The 21,441-nt window shown below is 33.0% G+C and overlaps 1 protein-coding gene across 1 annotated transcript; it reads right to left on the bottom strand.

Moving 5' to 3' along the window:
• Positions 1–11,054: 11,054 nt before the first annotated feature.
• LOC147409319 (alpha/beta-Hydrolases superfamily protein) lies at positions 11,055–12,215 on the bottom strand. The gene is made up of 2 exons (XM_086427586.1): positions 11,742–12,215; positions 11,055–11,645 (listed from the first exon to the last, which is right to left on the bottom strand). Exons 1-2 carry the CDS (start codon positions 12,110–12,112, stop codon positions 11,222–11,224), a joined length of 795 nt encoding a protein of 264 aa, XP_086283712.1. The 5' UTR covers positions 12,113–12,215; the 3' UTR covers positions 11,055–11,221.
• Positions 12,216–21,441: the final 9,226 nt, after the last annotated feature.

Raw genomic sequence — 21,441 nt, 5'->3', positions numbered from 1 at the left:
CGCTTCATAATATGGAAGCATGATTCAATGTTGTAGCCTTTTAGATGGTTATGTATCATGATATTCTATTAATAAATTCAAAATCATGGCTTTGTTCATATTTGAATAGTCTTTTGGCAAATCAGGTTTCATAATATATGAGATTATATTTTTACGCATTTTTTTAGTGGTATATCGATTGTTGTTATGCATTCCTAAATGAGATAGGACCCTCACCCGTTAAAGATGGAGAAAGTGTTAATAGGAAACATTATGCATTCATGTGTGTAATTTGAGAGGTTTATTGGTCTTTTATCAGTTAAGGCAGTTCATCATGGATAAGATTGGTGTTGACAAAGATAAGGGAATGTTTATTGATAACATTGTGGGATCATCAATAATCAAAGTAGATAGTGGTGAATATGTTGATTGTTAGAGTCCTAACAAAGACAATGAAAATTTAAAAGTACCATATGTGGGGATGTTGTTTGACTCAAGTAAAGAAACTCCAAAAATATTATAAGGATTATGGACATCGACAAAGATTTTGGATTCGATTTCGAACCACTACTAAGTCACGATGGGGTTTAGATGAGGCGATTGGAATAACATACGTTTGCTCATATCAAGGTAAATTTAAATTAAAAAAGGTAGAAGAAGAAAATGAAATCTAGAAAAAAAGTATAAGTTGTTCTATTGTTAAATGTGGACGTAAGGCATGTGTATTTTAAACTATAGATAGACCACTAGATGGAAAGTATCGATTTTTAAGGAGGACCATAATCATTAAGTAATTACACAAATTAGGAGAATGGAGATGAAGTTAAATCGAAGCATGTCAAAAGTAGTTAAGAATTTGGTCGAAGCATTCTATAAAGAAAACATGTCAGTTGGGAAAGTTTTAACATTTTTGGGTGGAGACATGATTGCTTTCGATGACAGAGATTGTTACAACCATTTGAGAGATGTTAGACACATGAAAGTAGAAGGGGGTGATGCACAATTAGTATTCAACTATTTAAAAAAAAATAAAAAATCCATAATTTTTTATGCGATGACAAATACAAGGCAATTAATTTTTTTTGGGTTGATTCTCGATCACGAATGACATATGAGTATTTTGGGGATGTGGTGTCATTTGACACAATTTATTGGACAAACAAGTACAATATGTCGTTTGCCCCATTTACTAGGGTAAATCATCACTTTCAATCAATACAATTTGGGGGTGACTTTTACAAGATGAAACAAAGGTAACTTTCATATGGTTGTTTGAGACCTGACTAGAAGCAATGGAAGGACGTTATCATATATCCATAATCACAGACAAAGATTTGACAATGAGGAATTCTATTGTCGAAGTGTTTTCCAACATCCGTTATCGTCTTTATATTTGACATATTGAGAAGAAGTTCGCTGAGAAATTATCACATATATATTTTAAATATACTAACTTCAAAGGTAAAATAAGAAATTGTATGTAGTAGACATATACGATTGAGGATTTTGAAAAAAAATGAAAATCAATGATCGTGATGGATTGAAACATAATGAATAGCTTCAATAATTATTTGAAATAAAGGAGTCATGGGTGCCAGTCTATAATCACCACGCTTTTTTTACTGGTATGAATACCACCGACCGTAATGAAAGTATCAATACATTTTTTGATGAGTTCATTACTTCGAGGTCAAATCTTAAAGAATTTAATGTTAAGCATGAGCAAACATTGCAAAGAAATGTAAATGAAAAGAGTAAGGAAGATTTCATTTCAGAGCATAAGTTCCGATGGTCAATGAGGGTGAGTTACTTATAAAGCACACAGCAAAAGTACGCACAAAAATGTGTTCGAGAAATTAAAACAAGAACGAGTCAAAGTAATGCAATTTAGAATTGAATAAAAATGGAAAATCAATTATGGATATCAATTGTATATGGTGAAAAATAAGTATGGTGCACTTGAGAAGTTCGTGATAAAGTTTAATTTGAAAACATAGGAGAGTACCTGTGAATGCAAAAAAATTGAATTTATTGGAATACTTTATCGACATTTTCTAAAAGTTTTTACTCGTTATAACATTGATATGATACGGTCTCACTATATTCTTAGAAGATAGAAACAAAAAGTCAACTGTAAATTCAGAATCACGAGTTCACATACAATGAGTAATAAGAATGAACAATTTGATGCAATAAGAATTAGCTACCTATATTAATAGATTACTACATTGGCTTGTATTGCAAAAATTTCAATCGAGGGATACAAAATCTTCTTGAATGATTTAAATGAAACATTAAAAAAATTGAAAAAATACAACTTCATATAAACCAAATCTTACAATTGATGCATCTGATAATAATCAAATGGATTTGTTATTTTTGGATCTAAATGTCTAATAAACAAAGGGTAAGAAGAAAGATGAGAAGGGAAAAGAAAAAATTCAATATCTTAGTAGATTGAAAAGTAGTGTTGAGTTGGCCCAACAGAAGAAAAAAAAAAAAGGAAGTGTATATTATGTCAAAAGCTTGGGCATAATAAACGGATTTGTCTTGAAAATTCAAATAGAAAGTGGATTAGATCTATCGAAGGTAATTAAATTTATGTTTGTAAGATAATGTGTTTCCTTAACGTATTTATATCTTATGGAATATAACATAAGGTTTTTTTCCTTCTTTGTTTCTTTTAGTGAATAAGGAAGCACAAGATTTAAACCAAGAAATTGATAGCAATTACAATGCATTACTGAATTCAATGGTTTATATAATTTTTCATTAAATTTGGTTATGTTATTATATTTTGTTTTCAGGTGAACAAGTTAGCATAAGATGCACCGATGTGTGAGATTGAAGTGAGTACCTATCATTCATGTGGAAGATGATGTTGGCATTTTGGCGACTTTCATTATATTATACTTCTGTTGAACTCCGAAGTAATTCTTTTTGGGTGAATAACCCCTTTCATTAACGATTTTGATGTCTACTCTATAATGGCTTTCACTCTGGTACACTTCTTTTTGGATATGAATTAACTTTTTTCCTATGTCATTGCAAACAAGGTTTGATAATGAAACATGGTGTTATTTATTTTGTTAGGGAAACTGTATCTACTACCAACAATGGTGTGTGACAAAGCACATTTGGAGGGAGGCAAACTCTATGGCTGGTGTTCAAACTTCGAACCCAAAGCTCCTCTAATTTTTCTCCTTTTTATTCTTTTGTTGATTGTCAAAAAATGCTATGTAGGAGACAAGCATTATTTACCTCAATTAGACTTATAAAATATTGAGAGCATCCCACTTTGTACATTTGCCTTGCATCAATATACGTGTGTGATAAAAAAAACTGATGAGACAAGTTCTCATTTTAGTACTGTTATCTGGTCTGGTACATCTTCTATATCGTAATATAGTACTACCCAAGGTTTAAAATCTCATCCCCAAACATTCAGATCAATCTTTCATTTCCGTCTCTCTTTCTCTATTATCATACATCAAATGGAATATGCTCAAGTACATAAAGATATTTCTAGAAAGGCAAAAAGAAAAAGGTTTCAGGACTTAAAACACATTTTGCCAATAATAATAGCTCTCTATTTTTCTATTAAAAGAGAATTGTGATCACAAAAAAGGTAGTATTATGATTATTTTTCTCCTTAATTGTTATATTTTCTCAATTTGTTTCTTTTTTAATAATTGATAATTTTTTATTATTTGAATTTATTCTTCTTCTAGTTTGTGAGAATGTGTAGAAACACTTCCTTGCACTTCCATGGGAAGGAAAAAGCATCTAATGAGACGAAGGGGGGAGGCACAGTAAGCCTAATTCAAGTTTAAACAGTAATATTTTGCAAATGTGAATAAGACCAATTGATGTTAGATAATAACAAGTAGAATTGAAAATGGTGTTGAGATAAATGTGTGTATAAGATTAGGAATTGAGATGATTTCGAATGAGGAGAAATATATCATGAACTTTGTCCCCATCATAGCAAACAATAAATTCGAATTTTGTGATCACCCAAATAAATAAAGACTGGTTCTAACACACATCATTACCCTTTCATCTCAAAGTTTTATCAAACCATCAATTAAAATATGGAAGGTGCAATAAAAAAACAAAGAAATAGTAAAATTATTCTTCATTTCATAATGATAAAAGACTCATCATTTATTGGACCATTAACTATACTATTCAGGATGACAAAAGAGTAACCACACTTAGTCTTTTAAATAGCACTACCAACAGACAAACTTATATTAGATTAATCTCTTTGTTGACCCTTGACTTTCTTCAAGGATTTGTAAATTCTTCCCTGACCGTTGTCTTTCTTAAGGAAATTGTGTTGTGTTTCCATAGTGAAGTTAATTTTAAACCAATAAATGCCTCTCATCTTCTCCAAATGTGCCAAACTCTTTAAAACAACTACCCATGTATCCATTTGTTAATTTAAGTCATTCTTTCCACATTGTGTAAATCCCAGATCTACTCCCAACAAAAATGACATAAAACTTTATCATCCTAAATACCTGTAAAAATAGAATATTTCAAATAAATAAAATTAACCTAGGGTGTACTCATCATCAAGAGCCATATTATCATTTCAAAATTATAGAAGTATCTCAAATATTCAAAGTCATACATAATCAAATTAAAAGGGATTTAGCTCATTCAATGATTGTAGGATCTGTGGTGTGGGTTGTAACCTTCATGTTGTTGTTTGTCACTTGAGGAAACTAAAACTTAGTTGCATGTCTTGAAATGAGTGGAGATTCTTTTTTCGATGGCAAGTTGTAGATGCACTTAAATATTGGATGGTATGTATCTTATATGGGGTTAAATACAATTGAGATCACTTAAATACATAAATATGTATCTTCGGTTGAATGTATACTATGTTTGTTTTGTATTTTGAAATCACTTAAAGACACAAATATTTAAACAATCACAGAAAATATTGTCTTTGCTATAGAAATTTTTGGATGATGTTTACTTTTAACAATCACATATATCATCAACTAAATAACAACAAATGAAAGGAAATTTACAAAATAACATAGAAAGCATTTTTAATAATAAAAAAATATAATTCCAAAAAATGAACAAAAAATTTAGATTTTCCATTATCTTATTTAGCTCCAAATATTATTTGCTACTATACATAATAAGGTCCCAATAATTTCATTTTGGGACCGTAATTTCACCAAAATTATCAAAAGTTTAAGTACTAGTTCCCTTAAAATAATAATAAATTTTATTAAATATCAAATTAATGTGGCTAGCAATAGTTTGTTACTAATTTTAGGTGAAAAGGGTATATTCGGAAACCAACAAACGGTGTAACAATTACTGTTACAACATGCGAGCAAAAAGAAAGCATCCGGCAAAATCTCGAGGATTTTGAGCGCCACGTCACCGCGTCGCGGCTAGCCAAGACCGCGCCGCGGTCATTTCGAGGAATTTGTCCTCGAGATTTTTACAGAAGCTTCGGTGGTTGTAACTGATTGGGTCGTTCGAATCGAATTATCCGCCAAATCACCCCGATTACCCGAATACGAACATTATAAATTGGGAGGTTGATTTCAAAGGAAGGGGCTCTTCTCTTCTTCCATAATTTTTGGTTTTTCCTTCTTTTAATTCTCTGTAATTTTTCCTTTAGGTGAGTTTTTGAGTGTAGTGAGAACATCAAGAGTAAGTCATTGGCTCTATTATAACTCTTTTGAGAGATCATCAAGAAAGGAATCAAGTTGCATTTCTATTTTACATTTTCTTTTCATCTATCATCTTCTTGCTTTTAGTATTGTTGCAATATGATCCTTGCGATGATCGGCTAGATTCTCATTAGAGAAGTCAAGAATGCCGGAGCAAGTTCACTCTATTAATGCTATTTTAATTCATTATTTCTATTTTATATGCTAAACTTATGAATCTCTTCATGATAAGATCTTCCAATTTAAACTTCCATTTCAAGCTTTGATGAGTGTTACTTAGATAAGCTTAAGAACATTCATGCTCTGTGATGAATGGAAGCATAAGTCGGATAATCTTGCATAAACAAGAGACCTTCATGAAGACTTTTGGGTTCCAATCAATGGTTACACCGAATCATCTTTTGATCCACGAGCAATGACTTGCTACGTGGATTGAGTCATGTTTTAGAATTAATTAGCATTTTTGGATAACTTGCAATGGTAAACTTGAATTCTCTAATCTCTCTTTCTTTTATCTTCAATCTTTATTTTCTGTTTTTAATTTCAATTGCAAGTAATTTTCATTTCATTTGTGCAACAAATCAATTCTGTTTTAAAATCAATTTGTTTCTAACTTGTTTTTGGTTTCTAACCGAATGAATCTTTGAATCTTCATTGTCCCTGCGGAACGAATTCGACTTGCCCAAAGTCTTAGTTCACATCTTAATCTCTGCATTTATTTAGCAAGATTTACAATCGATCAATACATTAACAAAACTATATAAAAGAAAGGGTGTTAGAATTGAGATAAAGAGAATGAGGGTTAGAGTTTTGACAATGAGAGAGAGAGAGAGAGTTAGAGTTGAAGTTACGGTTTCGATCAGATTTGGGTTTGGATTTAAAGGAGAGTGCGAGAGGGAGAGACTTAGGGTTTAAATAGAGAGTGCTAAAGAGATACCTGCAAAGAGATTGAGAGTACGAGAGAGATACCTCTGTCAGTCAACCATTCAAAAGCTTGTTCGATTGAGAAAAAATTTGATGGAGAGAATACGAGAGAGATAACTTCGTCGGTCTCTGTTCTAAAGCTTGTTCAGTTGAGATAGAGTTCGATCGAGAGAGATGGAGAAAACTTGTTCAGTTGAGAGAGAGTTTAATCGAGATATGGAGAAGAAGTGCAGATTTTTAACGATTTTTGGAAGGTATGTTCCATGGTTTTCTATTGTATGTTTGAGAGATCGAGAGAGACAGAGATCCAATCTTGAGATAGAGAAGACAGGAGAGAGAGAAATGGTCGAGTGAATGTGAGAGAAATGATGAAGACAGAAAGATTGAACAAAAGTTGGTTCTGCTGTTGGTTTGTAACTTGAGAGAGAAAGAGAGAGAGAGGTTGAGTTAAGAGATGGATTCTTTAAATAAATAAATAAAAACTGACAGGGTTCACTTTTAATTCTCTGAAATCTTTTACAAAAAGTTATTCACAACTAGTTCAAACAGATCACAACCGTCCGATCTTGCAATGTCCTGTTGGTCCTCAAAACTTGGTTCGATCCTTGGATCTCTTAAGGGCCATATATATATAAAGATAATCTCTCCCATAAATACGAATCTTGATGAAGTTCTCCCTCTTATTTCCTACAAAAACAACTCTTAAATTTGAGAGAAATTTCAATATCAAGACCGTCCAACAATCAAGTTAGCAAGAATAATCAAGGTTTGAGTTTGAAAATGAGTCTAAAAGTTCTTTACAAGTGTGTTTATTCCCTTATTTATAGATTGGAAGAATCTTGCTCTTGTTGGTAACTTTCTTTATGGAAATCTTGCACATATCTTGTATCCCTCTTATGATGGGAAATTTTCCTGTCATTATCCTTTTCTTTACGTATTAACTTACAATTCTTCCTTTAGTTAGTCTTTTTTTTAATTTGATCTGAGAACATAATTATAATTAAAATCTTAAAATTTTACGGATATCTTTTATTAAGATTTTTGAGATTCTGTTACTATATCCATGACTTTACATCAACGAATCGATCACTCGACTCTGCTTAGTCAAGTGCTTTAACTCCCACGTGTCACTCATGCTGAGTGATTTCCAAGACTCAATTGGTCTGACACATGGATGTCTCGACCAAAATCACTCATCCACCAAGTCATTCTCAAACATCAATAGTATAACACGTGTGTTACTGGACTCAGCCTTTTCGTACGTTACTGACCTCGTGGAAGTCTGCTATTACTCCATATCATCATACATAATAACTGATGCACCCATATATTTATGTTAAAAAAATTATATTTTTTTCTGTGAAAAAATGCATGACTGGATCCTTAACTACAAAATCTTATTTGATATTTAAAAAAAAAAAAAAAAAAAAAAAAACATTAACTACAATATATCTAAAATCATAAAATCCAATTGAGTCAACTGGTTACATAAACTCGAGGATATTTTAAAATTATCCAACAAATCATCTTGGATCTTTGATGAGTCCATGTCATGGACGATTTACATTGACAATCTCTTCTAAGCCACCTGCGAGACTCATAAAGATTTGACAAGTTTTAAAAACATGAGTTGGCCTTATATCCCATCCTCTACTATCTTAAAAGCAAAAAAGACCTTATTTTTTCATCTGGTCGTTGGTATGTTATATCTCCACCTAAAAATTGGTGATGCACCAATGCAATTTTCAACTTGTCAACTTTTAAATCCAACAATGATGACACTAGGACCCATACCAATTGTGTGAGTAAGAAATAGAAATGCACCAAGACCGTTGGATTGAATGCACAATGATTGAGAGATGCGCCAACAACATGAGAGTTCACCTTCTCGATCGACATTCAAAAAAATGATTATTTCCAATTGTGGATCATCACAATGTTGGAATGAGTAAATACCTACTTATACCTAAACTCACTATTCAAAAAAATCTACCTAACTTACATCGGAATGGAAGGTGGGACAATACCCACCATTAGGGATAAATCCTATCTTGTATAATGGGAATGAGATTTGTAATGGAAGAAAAATAGCATTGTAAACATAATCATAAGCGACAACCAGATTACAATTATCACAAATCAAAACCAACAAATATCCTAGGTAGAGATAATAACTATTCATTGTTGTAGGATTCATAGTTTATTTATTTGTTTTGTGAGGGGCAAGACTTGAATTCAAGACCACTTGCTCTTGTGTGTTATTTGTGGATGCAAGACTAAAAAGTTTAGTCCTATGTAGGATATGAAAAAAGTTTCACTTGAACTTTTAAAGTCCTCACTCTCTCTTGTTTGATTGTATGAGAAACTAAGTAGACATCACGTTCACATGGAGTCCAAGACACCATAGGATTGTAGTCCATTGTATTTCGAAACAACCTGCTAAAAATCCTTAGTGCATGTGAGTTGGTGACCTGCATAATAACACATGCACATCGATCTGGGTTTGGTCTCTATGTGATGAAATACCCACGTGTATAGGATATGAGATGCACCTTCCCCAGACTCAAACACTAGCCAGACACATTGCTGATATTAGGTTACAGTTGCAAAATTCAAGATTAAGTTTACCCCTTGACCCAAAGTCAAGGTTCATTTTTATTGATTAACCGATGGTGGAATTTTGATATGGTAATTTAAGTTTTTCAAGGATTTTTTGGATAAAATTAAAGTGTCAACGTCAATTGATCCACACAAAAAAAGGCACTTGGACAAACCCTAGGGTTGGTGAGATTGCCAAGGCCACGCCTCAAGAAGCGGAAGTCTAGAGTTGGATCCCCCTTTAGGTTTGAGGCCACCTCAAAAGGATATATCCCAAAAATTACCTGGTGTGTGTGTGGGGAAGAGGCTTGTCTCGTGCCCTTAGTATTAGTTGGGTGCTTTAAGAGGTTCGAATATATACTCAATTATAATATATAAAAAGTCAAGATAAGGGAAGATGTTGAGTTCCAATAAAATAGGAACAATGTCTATGCGAATTTTTGTGGTTAGTGCTTAAAACACAACGATCTTGTAACCAAGCAGTTTTCTTCATGACATCCAGTCCAAAGTGTTTAAAAGTGTGCCATGTAGACATCGGATGTTGCTAACAAGACACAATTAAAAAAAAAAAGGCTAAGCATTTTTTGACTAGAGTATTTTCACTCAATCTAACGTGGCAAGGGCACAAAACCGTTGATTGATTTCTTGTGTATCCCAAAGAAACCAATCAACGATTTTGTGCCCTTGCCACATCAAACCGAGAGAAAATACTCAAGTCAGAAAATCACGACTCTTAAAAAAAGAGTAGGGATCTAGAACGGTGTCTCGTTCCTAACCAAGATCAAGTGACACCCCATTTTATGCCACATGGCATTGTTTGGGACCCACTGACCATATGTATATCTGGTCCATCCCTTAGTTAATGTACATACCAAAAATTATAATATGATAACTTATATCCTCTAGATCTAAGCTTTTCAAAAAGAGTTTAAATCCAACCATTAGAAATCATTCTTAAGATAATGCTATTATCAATAGATGCACATCACCAATCAAACTTCTTTCACGTGTAGATTCACCAAGGATGGACCACATATCCATACGGTCAATGGATCCCAAAAATGCTACATGCCATAAAATTGGGTGTCACCTGACCTCGGTTAGCAACAGTACACTATTATGAGTCCCTACTCTTTAAAACAAAAAAACAAACATCCAGAATGTTAGTGTCCAATTCCTATAGCAAGCAATGGTGTCTATGTGGAACAATTTTTATTGGAGATTAAACACATTATGATGCATATGCAATTAGAAAAGCAACTTAACTCTTTTAAACTCAAACCAAACACATAAGCTCCCATCACAGAACTGTAGATCATTTGCCTTGGAAAACACAGACCAATAAATCTTTTTCTTGTATATCCCGTGTGGCAAATGATCTACAATTCAGTGATGGGGACGTAACTATATAAAATGAAAAAAAAAAAAGTAAAGCTGATCTTGCATTTTAAAGAGTGTAAACATAATATCACCAATTGTTTAAGGGTTAATATTAAAATACCCTTAATTTTAATAAGATCATTTTGGACATTTTCGCTTTAAAATATGAGGTAAAATCCAAATCCCCAATAATATTGAAAGCACGCCTCATAAAAAGGTATTCCAAAGGGTTTTCTTCAAAGATAGCTGCGGATGAACGAATCTATATGGAGAATGGAGTTTTCTCAAGATTCATTACCACTGAAAATGACAACTGATCTCGAGGAAACTTCCCACATGAGAAAAAGAGATTCTTAATCTTATCAGTCAATTTCTCCATCCATATATATATATATTATTATTAATAAAAGAGAAGAGAAAGTAGAGGTTGGATCACGTGACTGGTCACGTGGGAGATTCTAAATCTTATCCTTGTAAGATATAATATCATATGTATTATATAATAATAATAATAATAATCTGAAACGTGAGGACTATAGTCCACAAAGATGTGTCGACATCTCTAACATTATTCCATATAATAAGGTGTGTCAGATTTCCGATTTGGTTCTCCTCCTGAATCAAACTCACCGTCATAGTACTTGCTGGAGAACACGAAGCAGCAATATCGGTGCACTTAGATGTGGCAAGTGTCCTTCTGTGTGTAATATCTTCACCGTATTCTGTCCACCCAAATGTTTTTCCAGGTAAGTCGCAACATTAACGGGCACCGACACATCTATCTCACTCTGAATTATACAACAAGGTACCTTCACTAACCCTAAAATTCCCCTCAAATCGCTGTTAAAAACCGTTCGACAAACAAAAAGAGAGATATCTGGCCTCATATTAAATAACGTCCGACTGAATTCTCTAACGGCCGTTGGTACATCAGCTCCAACGGCTAACGGCGCAAATCCTTGAACCCAAGCATGGTAATTCTTTTCCATTGCTTTGAAAACTTTCTCGATCTCTCCTCTCTCGAATCCTCCATGATAATCAGTATCATTTAAAAACCTGTGTTTTTTTTATTTATTTATATACAGAGATTTATAAATGCAAAATGTTCTATTAATTCCAAATCGAATTTCTCAATCTAAATCTGAATATTACCTTGGTGAGGCTCCAATTAAGATGAGTTTCGTGAAGAGATCGGGACGACGAATTGCAGCTAAGATACCGATCATGGCGGATACAGAGTGACCAACATAGGCGCATCTGGTGAATCCATAGGCATCAAGAATGTAGAGAAGATCATCAACGTAGGCATCAAGAGAAGTATAGCGACGAAAGTCGAAGTAATCTGGATTGACGCTTCCAGCACAAACGAGATCGTAAAGTACGACTCGATGGTTAGGGGTGAAGTAAGGATGGATTCGTTGCCAAGCCGATTGATCTGTGCCGAAGCCATGTGCGAGAACGAGAACATTTTCGCCATTACCGATAACCCTAACGTTTAGGGCTTCTAAGAGATTGTTTCTCATTTGGGGATAGTGAAAGAGTAGGAATTATGTGTTGTGTGTTTTTGGAAGAAAGATTTGTGTATTTGTAGAGGACTCTGTATATGGGTGTGGGGTATTTATAATTATATTGTTGCCAATAAATTTGTCTACAAAAATACTTTTTTCGATTTTAAACTTGTATGACTAGTCTTTCTTTCTTTCTTTCTTTTTTTATCTTTACTAGTGAAAAATGTGAGAGGATGGGGTAGGTCTTCGTCAATGGATCGGGTATGGATTGGATTAAAGTGGATTGTTTTAAACCAAACCGATAAGAGCTGGATAGGATTGGATTTATATATAACTCAGTGTGAGTTTGGTGACACTTCTAAAGTTTGAATGGAAGTAATTCATCTTTAAAATTTAGAGTTCAAAAGTTTTATTTCTCTTTGTTTTGTTTCAGATTTTAGATTTCAGAATCAAAATTCAGAAGTTTTAAATCAGTAATGAGAGTCGTTGATTTCTAAATTTCATCAAACTTTAAAAGTATTATTAAACATAACCTTAGTATATGTTGGATTTCAACATTTGGATCCAAGTATACTTTGGTTAAAATTAGTTCAAGTCCAATTTTGATAACATTTTATTGGGACAAATATTAAAAAGGGTGGGAAAGGGAATGGATAAAGCAAATCTTGACAAAAATTATCGTTAGGAGGTAAGACGAATGGGGATCCTTACCTACTACTACCCCCCCTTCCCGATGATATTGGACTTATAAAACACTTCTCTAAACGAAAGCAAACGTATGTAATTGAATTCTTCTTACTTGATTTAAAATTGATTCTATCGTCAAAGTAGAATTGCTAATACTCCACTAGAGCCGAAGATGAGAAAGTTAATTTCATCATTTAACAACACATATCTTGAGATTTAGAAAATTCCTCACATATATTATAATTCAAATTGGCTAGAGACTGAGTAAACCCCGCTTTCGTGACACCGAGAACATCATAGATAAAATCATAAGGATGGAGACGAGGGGTGTAATGTTCATTCTTCACCTGTCCACGCATGCTCATTGATAAGACTACTTGATTTGGCCTGACAAGATAAGAGTCGTGCTGGGATGACATAGGATTTATTGTGATTCTCACAATTCTGACATGGACATGCATACATAATCGTAAATGATTTTTACTCATATCACGAGAAAACACATCTATGGTTATGTGCACATCCCACGTCAGTCTTGAGAATCGTAGTAAATTTTTTTTGTCATTTCAGCATTTTTCGACAAGGTAACATCACTTTTTCAAAGTTGTTAAACTTACCAAGTGGTTAAATGTACCAATGTAAGTAACCAAAGACTTGAACTAGCCCGAAGAAACCTACCTATATCAAACAAGTATGGGATGGGCAAACATGGTAAGTTGTTGCAGGGATAGTGCTAGTAAGAAGTCAATGGGGGCAATTGCCCCCACCTAATTTTTTTAGCCCTTTTTTTATGCTTTAATTTGAGATAACTATGTATTTTCAACTAATGACATCCCCTCTTTGCCCCCACTCCCTCACCTCCCTCTAATTTTTTGGCGATGATATTGCCATTAATGCAAAATAATAAAAAATGAACTATACCATTTCATCCCTCTCTCAGTCAAAAAATTGTAATAAAATGAATCATGGAGGGATTTAACAATGACCCTATTGATCCTATAGGACTTATTACCGCTTGTATCCTAATTTGAATACTGGAACATTCTTCCATCCCTCATTCAATTTGATCTACCGGCTCTTAAGACCGAGAGGAATCAGATCAATCTTAGGGTGGATACTTCCCCTCAAAGACTCAATAGCAATTTCATCTCGTCTTTCCCGATCACTCTGGCTTGGGGCTTCTCCCATAGACTAATTGTAAATGACCTAAATACCCTTCTCTTCAACCTCTAACCAAAAAACCTTTGAATTTTCGTTCCAAAATCATTTAACTTAAAACTCCTCAACTTTACCATTAACTATAATTTGCCCCTACTACAAGAAAATGCTGACTCCACCTTGGGTTGTTGAGATGTCTCTATACAGCCACATGTTAATATTTGAGTGTATAATATTGACAAAAGTGATTTATAATGCATCCAAGTATTTTTAAACTTTATAAATTTGGATTCATTTGAAGGGGAAGGTATGTAATTCTCTTTATATGAAGTCTAAATTCTAACAAATTTTCGATTGATTTGATTGTGAGAATTTGTTCAAAGACCCCCACAAAGAAGACAAGGAGAGTCCAATTCTTATTCCTTTCAAAAGAATTATAGAGAATTGCTGGAGTAGAAATTTGTATAAATTTATAATTTTTATTTATTTACGGATTGTGCTCTTGTTGGATCAAATCATCAAATATAACCCCTAGAATAATGATGAATGCACGCAGTCTTGGCACACGGTTGGGTACGCGACTGACATGGCAAGGGCACAGAACCACATATCTTTTTCCATGTATCCCTAAGTTTTTTAGAAGGATATCAGTAGATTTTGAGTATCATTAGATACATGGACAACTCTAAATGATGCCCCCATTACTGAAATGATTGGCTCTAGTCCCATCTTTCTTTGGAAGAAGAGTTTGAAAGAAGTTCCTAGAAGCATTAACTCCTCGATATCATGAAAAAAAAAAAAAAAAACTAAACTTACCTTTTTTTTTTTTTTAACTCTCCTTGTAAAACTCTCAATTATATTAAAAGTTTAAGAATAATGTTGAAGTGACATCTCGATGAAAAGCATCTATGGTTCCTACACACTTTCACCTGAGGATGTGCGATATGAGGTACAATCTTGAGGTCACTCCAGCACGACTTGAAGTTTAAAATCCGCTCAATCTTAGCAAGGACTTGATTAATCACCTTGAGATTCAAGATCTCTAGGAAATGCCTAGCAGGATAATCTGATGTGATTGTTTCATATTGAATCACTGTACATATGGATGGGTAGATGGTAGGACCAGAAGAATCTGATTCATTGAGGTGGGCTTAAGGATGGAAAATTTTGATTGGTCCCTCTTTGGCTTGTTGCCGCGTCCGACCTTCGAGTATCAAATATTGAGGCCATCCATCTACTTCAACTTTTTGTTTTTAGGGTTTGTGTCTGGCTACTTCAACTTTTTGTTAGATTTATAACATATAAGATATGAGTATAAAATTATGTATTTTACTTCTTTCTAAAACGAGTCACCTCAAAAACTAGGCCAAGTCGACTCAAATCTATCGAATTTTCAAAATGACTCGATGACTAGCTAAAAAAGAATTGATTTATGGAATCGATCAACAAAGAACTAGGCAAAATTATTTACTTTACTTCTTTCTAAAATGAGTCACCTCAAAAACTAGGCTAAGTCAACTCAAATCTATCGAATTTTCAAAATGAGTTGATGACTAGCTCATAAAGAATTGATTTATGGAATCGATCAACAAAAAACTTCAGAGTCATGTTATATTTAATTTTATTTTCAAGAAATAAAAAATAAACTAAGTTATTAAAAATAAAGAAATTTCTATTCATTGGGTAGAGATGATTATATTGAGACGAGCATTGGAAAAAAACTAGCGATGATTGGAGGCTTTTTTTTTCAAACACCCCCCCCCCTATATGGGGGCATCACAAAATCGTAGGTTTTTTTCTTGTGTATCACGACGCAAATGATCTATGGTTCTTTGATGGGGTGCGTTTGGAAAAAAAAGAGCATTAGATTATCATGACTCTTGAAAAAATTAAGGAAAAAAAAAATGAAGGTATTTAAAAGAAAAAAAAAATAGTGAATACACTCAAATTAATGAAATATAAGATTTAAGATAGAATTTAATGAACAATTAAGAATTGTTCAACCCATCCCAAATATTTTGGATAACATTTCAAAGATGATAATGATGCTCATAATAACATGTTTTTTGAAGTTGACTCATGAGTCATAAAGTTGACTTAACTTGATGGACATTTAAGATGAGTTGTGATCAGGGCCTAGAAAATCGTTTTTAAGGTTCTATTTATAGAGATTTTAAAGTTTAATCATATACTAAATCCCCGAAATAGATATAATTTATTAATAATCCATATTTATTATTGTTTTCAAATAATTTATGATTTTTTGACCTAATTTTTTATTATTTATTTGTGATAGAGAAAAATCATGAGATCCATAAGTATGAACCTAGACAATCGAAAGAGTACATTGCACTCCAAAACCCAAGCTAAGGATTAAAATCAAAATCCAGACCAATTGAGCCCACACTAACCGCAGCGTAGTGAACTCCTTGGGTGGTGTAGTGAAGTAAAATAAACTACTTATGGATTCGTGCAACTTTATGGCAACTTTATTTGTTACCTAATAAATTAGGATTTAGACTTTTTGTTATATACGAATTTTCTGAATCAATGAAACCCTAATCTAACCTTTATAAATAAGATACTAGAGCAGAACAAAGTGATTGATCTTCTCTTTCCTTCTTCTTCTTATTCTCAGTTTGGGTTTTTAATTTTTTTTTCACTTTCAATTTAAGCTTTCTAATCGGAAGGAGATATTGTCAGTTTCAGATCAAGAACAATAAAAAAATATTATTTCTTCCTTGTCTCATCTCAAATCTCTTATTTTATTTTTAATCAATGATTTTAAGGTTCTTGTGATGATCTATGACTTGACCTCCATTAGAAAGGTTGATGAAGTCATGAGCAAGATTATCTTAATCATTTTATTTTTAAGTTAAAAATCGTTGGATCAACGTTGTCTCTATGGATCAACTCTTGTTTGCCAAGGTTTTCGTATTTTTTCTTATTTTATTTTGCATGTTAATCTGCGACGAACAAGTTTGAGTTTTCGATTTTTAAAGTTTTAATAATAATAATTGGTAGGAAAGAAAAAACTCTACTCAGAGAAGCTATTAGCTCCAACATGAGTCCCTAATCTTTTTCATGACATGCCCGATCTATGCATTCCACACAATCCACATCTAGATACCAAATCTTGAACAAAAGTGGTGGTTGTATGCATAGCTCACCAAACCCACTACCTTGCATCAAGATTAACCCCTACCAAGGAATTTTTACATAGAAGAATCTAACCAATGACCAAGATGTACCATGGCATGCGTTAGGCAACCAATTCCAAAAATATAAAAAGGGGCATATGTTGACTTGACAAGAGAAAGAGAATTTTATAGGATAAGGGACGATAAAATTAAGGGATCTAAAGCATTCACTATGTGAAAAAGTGGTAAATTTGATGCGACTCTTTTAAACACTACATGAAAAAATAGGCTAAATTCGACAAATCTTGACAATGAATTTACTACTTTTCTTCACATAGTAATTATAACATAAAAATATTAAAGAATAAGACATGTAATTTTCTTAAATCAATATTATTATTTTATTAAAATTGAGACTAACTTGATCGTTGAAGTTGAATCATAAAATTAAAATTAAAAGAAAATTACTAATTAGACAATATCACTTGAAGACGAAGAATTCACAATGATCATAAAAGTTCAACGATATTCTTTTGATACAAGTGGCATTCAAATGTTGATGATCAGGGGTGGCGTTAGTAAGGAGCTTGTGGGGGAAATTGCTCCCATTGAACTTTGAGACAGCCACGTATTTTCAACTAAATACATGCCTCATTTGACCCCACTCACTCATCCCCCTCCTTATTTACCCCCACCCCATCACTTCCCACCAAAAATTTTCCCCAAACCCCCTTGCAGTTTTTGAAGATGACATTGTCTCTTGATTGGGCATTCTCTAATGGATAATTGGAAAAGACCTAAATTGTCTTTTCTTCAACTTCCCACAAAAAATCTTTGAATTTCTCCCTAAAACTATTCATATTCAAGTTTTTCAACTGTATCATTAATTATAGTTTGTCCTCACCACCATAAAATCCTAGCTCCGCCCTTGTTGATGATCTGATAATTTAAGTGTTTGATATGAATCAAACAAAAATTAATCGTTTGACTTAGGTGACTATCTCAAAATCAAGTTTCTAATGAGATGAAAGTTATATAATAAAACACAACGGTGAGGTTCACTTTTGGGGAATAAACATCTCATCCAATTACAGTGATCCCACTATATTTGTTTTCCTCCTGCCTCTACAACTTTATTATCTTTACTCTTCTACTCCCCCCACCCCTTCCCCTTTTCAATAATACCTCCTTTAACTCTACTATCTTTCTTCCCTTCAACTGTTGTGGAAAAGCTCTCTTCGACCGATCAAAAGTAATAAACTACGAAAATAAAATCAGAGAAAACAAATAGCACAAAAAACATGAGAGATTTACACAATTCGACAAAATTTCTTACGTCCATAGGCGGTGATGAGAATTCTTTATTGATGAACCCATAAAACTCAAGTTATGGTTATAAACCAACATCAACCTCATTTTTTTAATGAAACACTTCTAATTTTATTATTTTTTTTCTTTTTTTTCCCCCTTAGCCCTAGAGAGGTGAACTCTATTACATTTATAAAATGAGAAATTTCCACGATTCCATAAATTTCTTAGTTTAAAGTTAAAGATCGAAGTCTTTTTTTTTTTTTTCTTTACATTTTTTGTACTTCATTTCCAGTTGTTGAGGGTAAACTATTGATGAGGACATGAGAAGGGGACCATGTGAGTTGTGACTAGCGAACAAGACAACGTTGCATCGCAACAACAACACACTGGCCACTTGGTCTATCAGTATTGGCTATAATTTGATGCAGTGACATCACCATGATAAGAGTTTCTGAGGCTATATATATATGAGCTAGAAAGTTGCCTTCAATTGCAGATAAGTCATGGATTTTAGGCCCCCCAACCATCACTAAGCATCTTCTGTAACAAGGACATCCATAGAGAAAGAGAGACCACAATTCATACTTGCTGGTATTAAAGAGATTTTTCTATACTTCTTTTCACACATGATATGTCTAATTTAGATCTAGATTTTTAAGTCAAATCATATATATTATCCTCTAATCGACCAATTAAAACATAAACAATACACTCTTTTGAGTATTATGAGCCATTCAATTGTCCTTGATCAATATCTAGATTCAAATCTCCTTACTTCATTTTAATTTAACAATAATGATGATGGGACTTAGTTCATGAATGTAAAGGGATAAGTGTCCCTTCACTCCCTTCGAAGTTTAAGTAGAGATGATCATTTAAACCCCTAACCCAATGAGGATTTATGGGTTATTAATAAAAGAGTCGTGATTTTCTGATGCCCCTCTGACATACTCCCCTTAACGTGGCATGTCACATCAGGGAGTGTATGTGAGAGGGGAGCTTCAGAAAATCATTATTTTTAATAAAATCTTCTTGCATAGTACCACTCCTATAAAGAAATTAGGAAAACTACAAATAGTGTTTTAGTTTAATAAAATAATTTAATCTACTACTTTCATAAAAGCCAAGTGATTCTCATCAAATTAAGTTACAAGGATTTAAACAATAGATGTCTCGTAGGACAATTAATTTTCGTATTCCGTGTTTTGGGTATATTTGTAATGTAACCTCATTTAAGGTTGAAGAAGAGTGAAATTGAAAGAATATCTCAGAGAGGTACAAGGAGAAAGCCTAAGGTATAATGTTTTTCTCGTAAATCACTTTCATCTCATTAGTAGATAGAAAGTATGTCGAATCGAGTAAATTTCATCATGTGCCATACATATATCCTTTAATTTTGTTGGCATTGTAGTTTTATCAAAGATTTGACGATCACAATTTTAAATGTTTTGATGAGTCATTGATCTTATCCTCTCTAGCATCTTTGATTCTACTTTTTCTCTACTTTATAATTGGAGCATCTTCACATATTCGACCTTGTCTAGGTTGAAATGGGAATAGGTGAGTAAGATGGAAAGAGAAAAAGAAAGAGAGAACTATGTTTTTAACTGGTTTCCATTGGATTCCTAGTCACCCTAAAAATGTAAGAAACAAAGAAGAAGAGTCATGTTGGAGTGACATTAAATTGACAATGTTTCACACATTACTGACATAAAGGTGTGAACAAAATCATAGATACTTTTCACTCGTATCTCAATGAAAAGCATCTAAGGTTCTATACACACCTCCACATCATCGATGTGTGAAACGATGTCAATTTTAATGCCACTTTAACATTTTTCAATAGAAAAAATAAAAATAAAAATAAAAGGTTTGGAGTTGGGTCTCTTGTATTATTAGGAGAGAGAGATTTGTAAATTTGCTTTGGACATCATGATTTCCACTAAATCATTTATATTACCTTTTATTTTAATTTGCTTTGCCTTCTTAAAGGCAATTCTTCTTCCATGGAATGAGGATGGGATAACGCGCATCATCTTCGTTTTTCTCTTTTGGGGCACGCGTGTAGATGTCACCATGCCCACTCATGGTGGTGTTAATTAGATGAGACCCTATTAGTTTCTCAAAATTATTTATATTTCAACTTTCAAAATGTGGCCAATAATTATAATAATAATAATTATTATTATTATTATATAAATTCTATATGCTAATCCAATTGAATCTCAGGTCAACATTTCATTTTAAGTACTAGTTGAATTGGGGGTCGAGGAGCCCATAAAAGAAACAAGATTAGACCAAAAATAAGATAATTTAGACAAATCTCTCTGAGTTTTGTTGAATATTTGAGTTATTATTGTGTTTCCATCGGTCAAAATTAATGCGAAAAACCATGATGATGATAATCATAAATACATCTGAATAACCGATAGATATCTAATTGGTCCTTTGACGAACATTTCTTTGTTTATCAAAAAATATAAAAAAATTCAAATTAGTGACCTATATATCTGCACCACCCAAACTTGGTGGGAAGAAATACCATCCAACTCAAATAGAATTCAAAATTAACAAAATACTTGAGTGAATTCTAAAGAGTAACTGAAAACTAGAATTGTGAGTAATAATTCTCACTGTATCTAATTTCAGAGTTCCTAAAACATTCAGGTTACATGAATTGAAATTCAATTCCCATCCAATTCCAGTACTCAATATTTATATGTGATAGTGGACATGCTTGGTAATGCAATTAAAGTTGTGGGGTTACATCTCCTTTTCATACGTACGGATAATTAAAGTAGTGGGTAATTTTTATTCAGTTGGATGTGGTCCTTTCTATATTAAATATTAACATGACAATAAGGTAAATAGTTAACCCTATTTTTATTTTTTTAACTAGAATATGATTTTGATTAAGGTTAGAATACATTGGTACATTTGGGGTCCAACTCAAAATAGATTGGCAATGAGTCGAGGTGTCCAAAAACTTATAAGGAGAGAGACAAGGCCATCTGATGTGAGACTAAACTCAACACGCCCCCACATGTG

The sequence above is a fragment of the Akebia trifoliata genome, chromosome 2 (assembly GCF_017979445.1).
Source record: "Akebia trifoliata isolate Shusen 1 chromosome 2, ASM1797944v1, whole genome shotgun sequence".
In the NCBI taxonomy this organism is placed as follows: domain Eukaryota; kingdom Viridiplantae; phylum Streptophyta; class Magnoliopsida; order Ranunculales; family Lardizabalaceae; genus Akebia; species Akebia trifoliata.
The sequence above is the reverse complement of the archived record's forward strand: the minus strand, read 5'-3'. Positions and strand labels throughout refer to the sequence as shown.

Excerpts from the sequence above, each read along its gene's own strand:
- LOC147409319 (XM_086427586.1), bottom strand. The coding sequence starts at position 12,112 with ATGAGAAACAATCTCTTAGAAGCCCTAAACGTTAGGGTTATCGGTAAT. Across the intron at positions 11,646-11,741 it reads TTAATTGGAGCCTCACCAAG|GTTTTTAAATGATACTGATT; the intron begins GTAATATTCAGA and ends AAAAAAACACAG.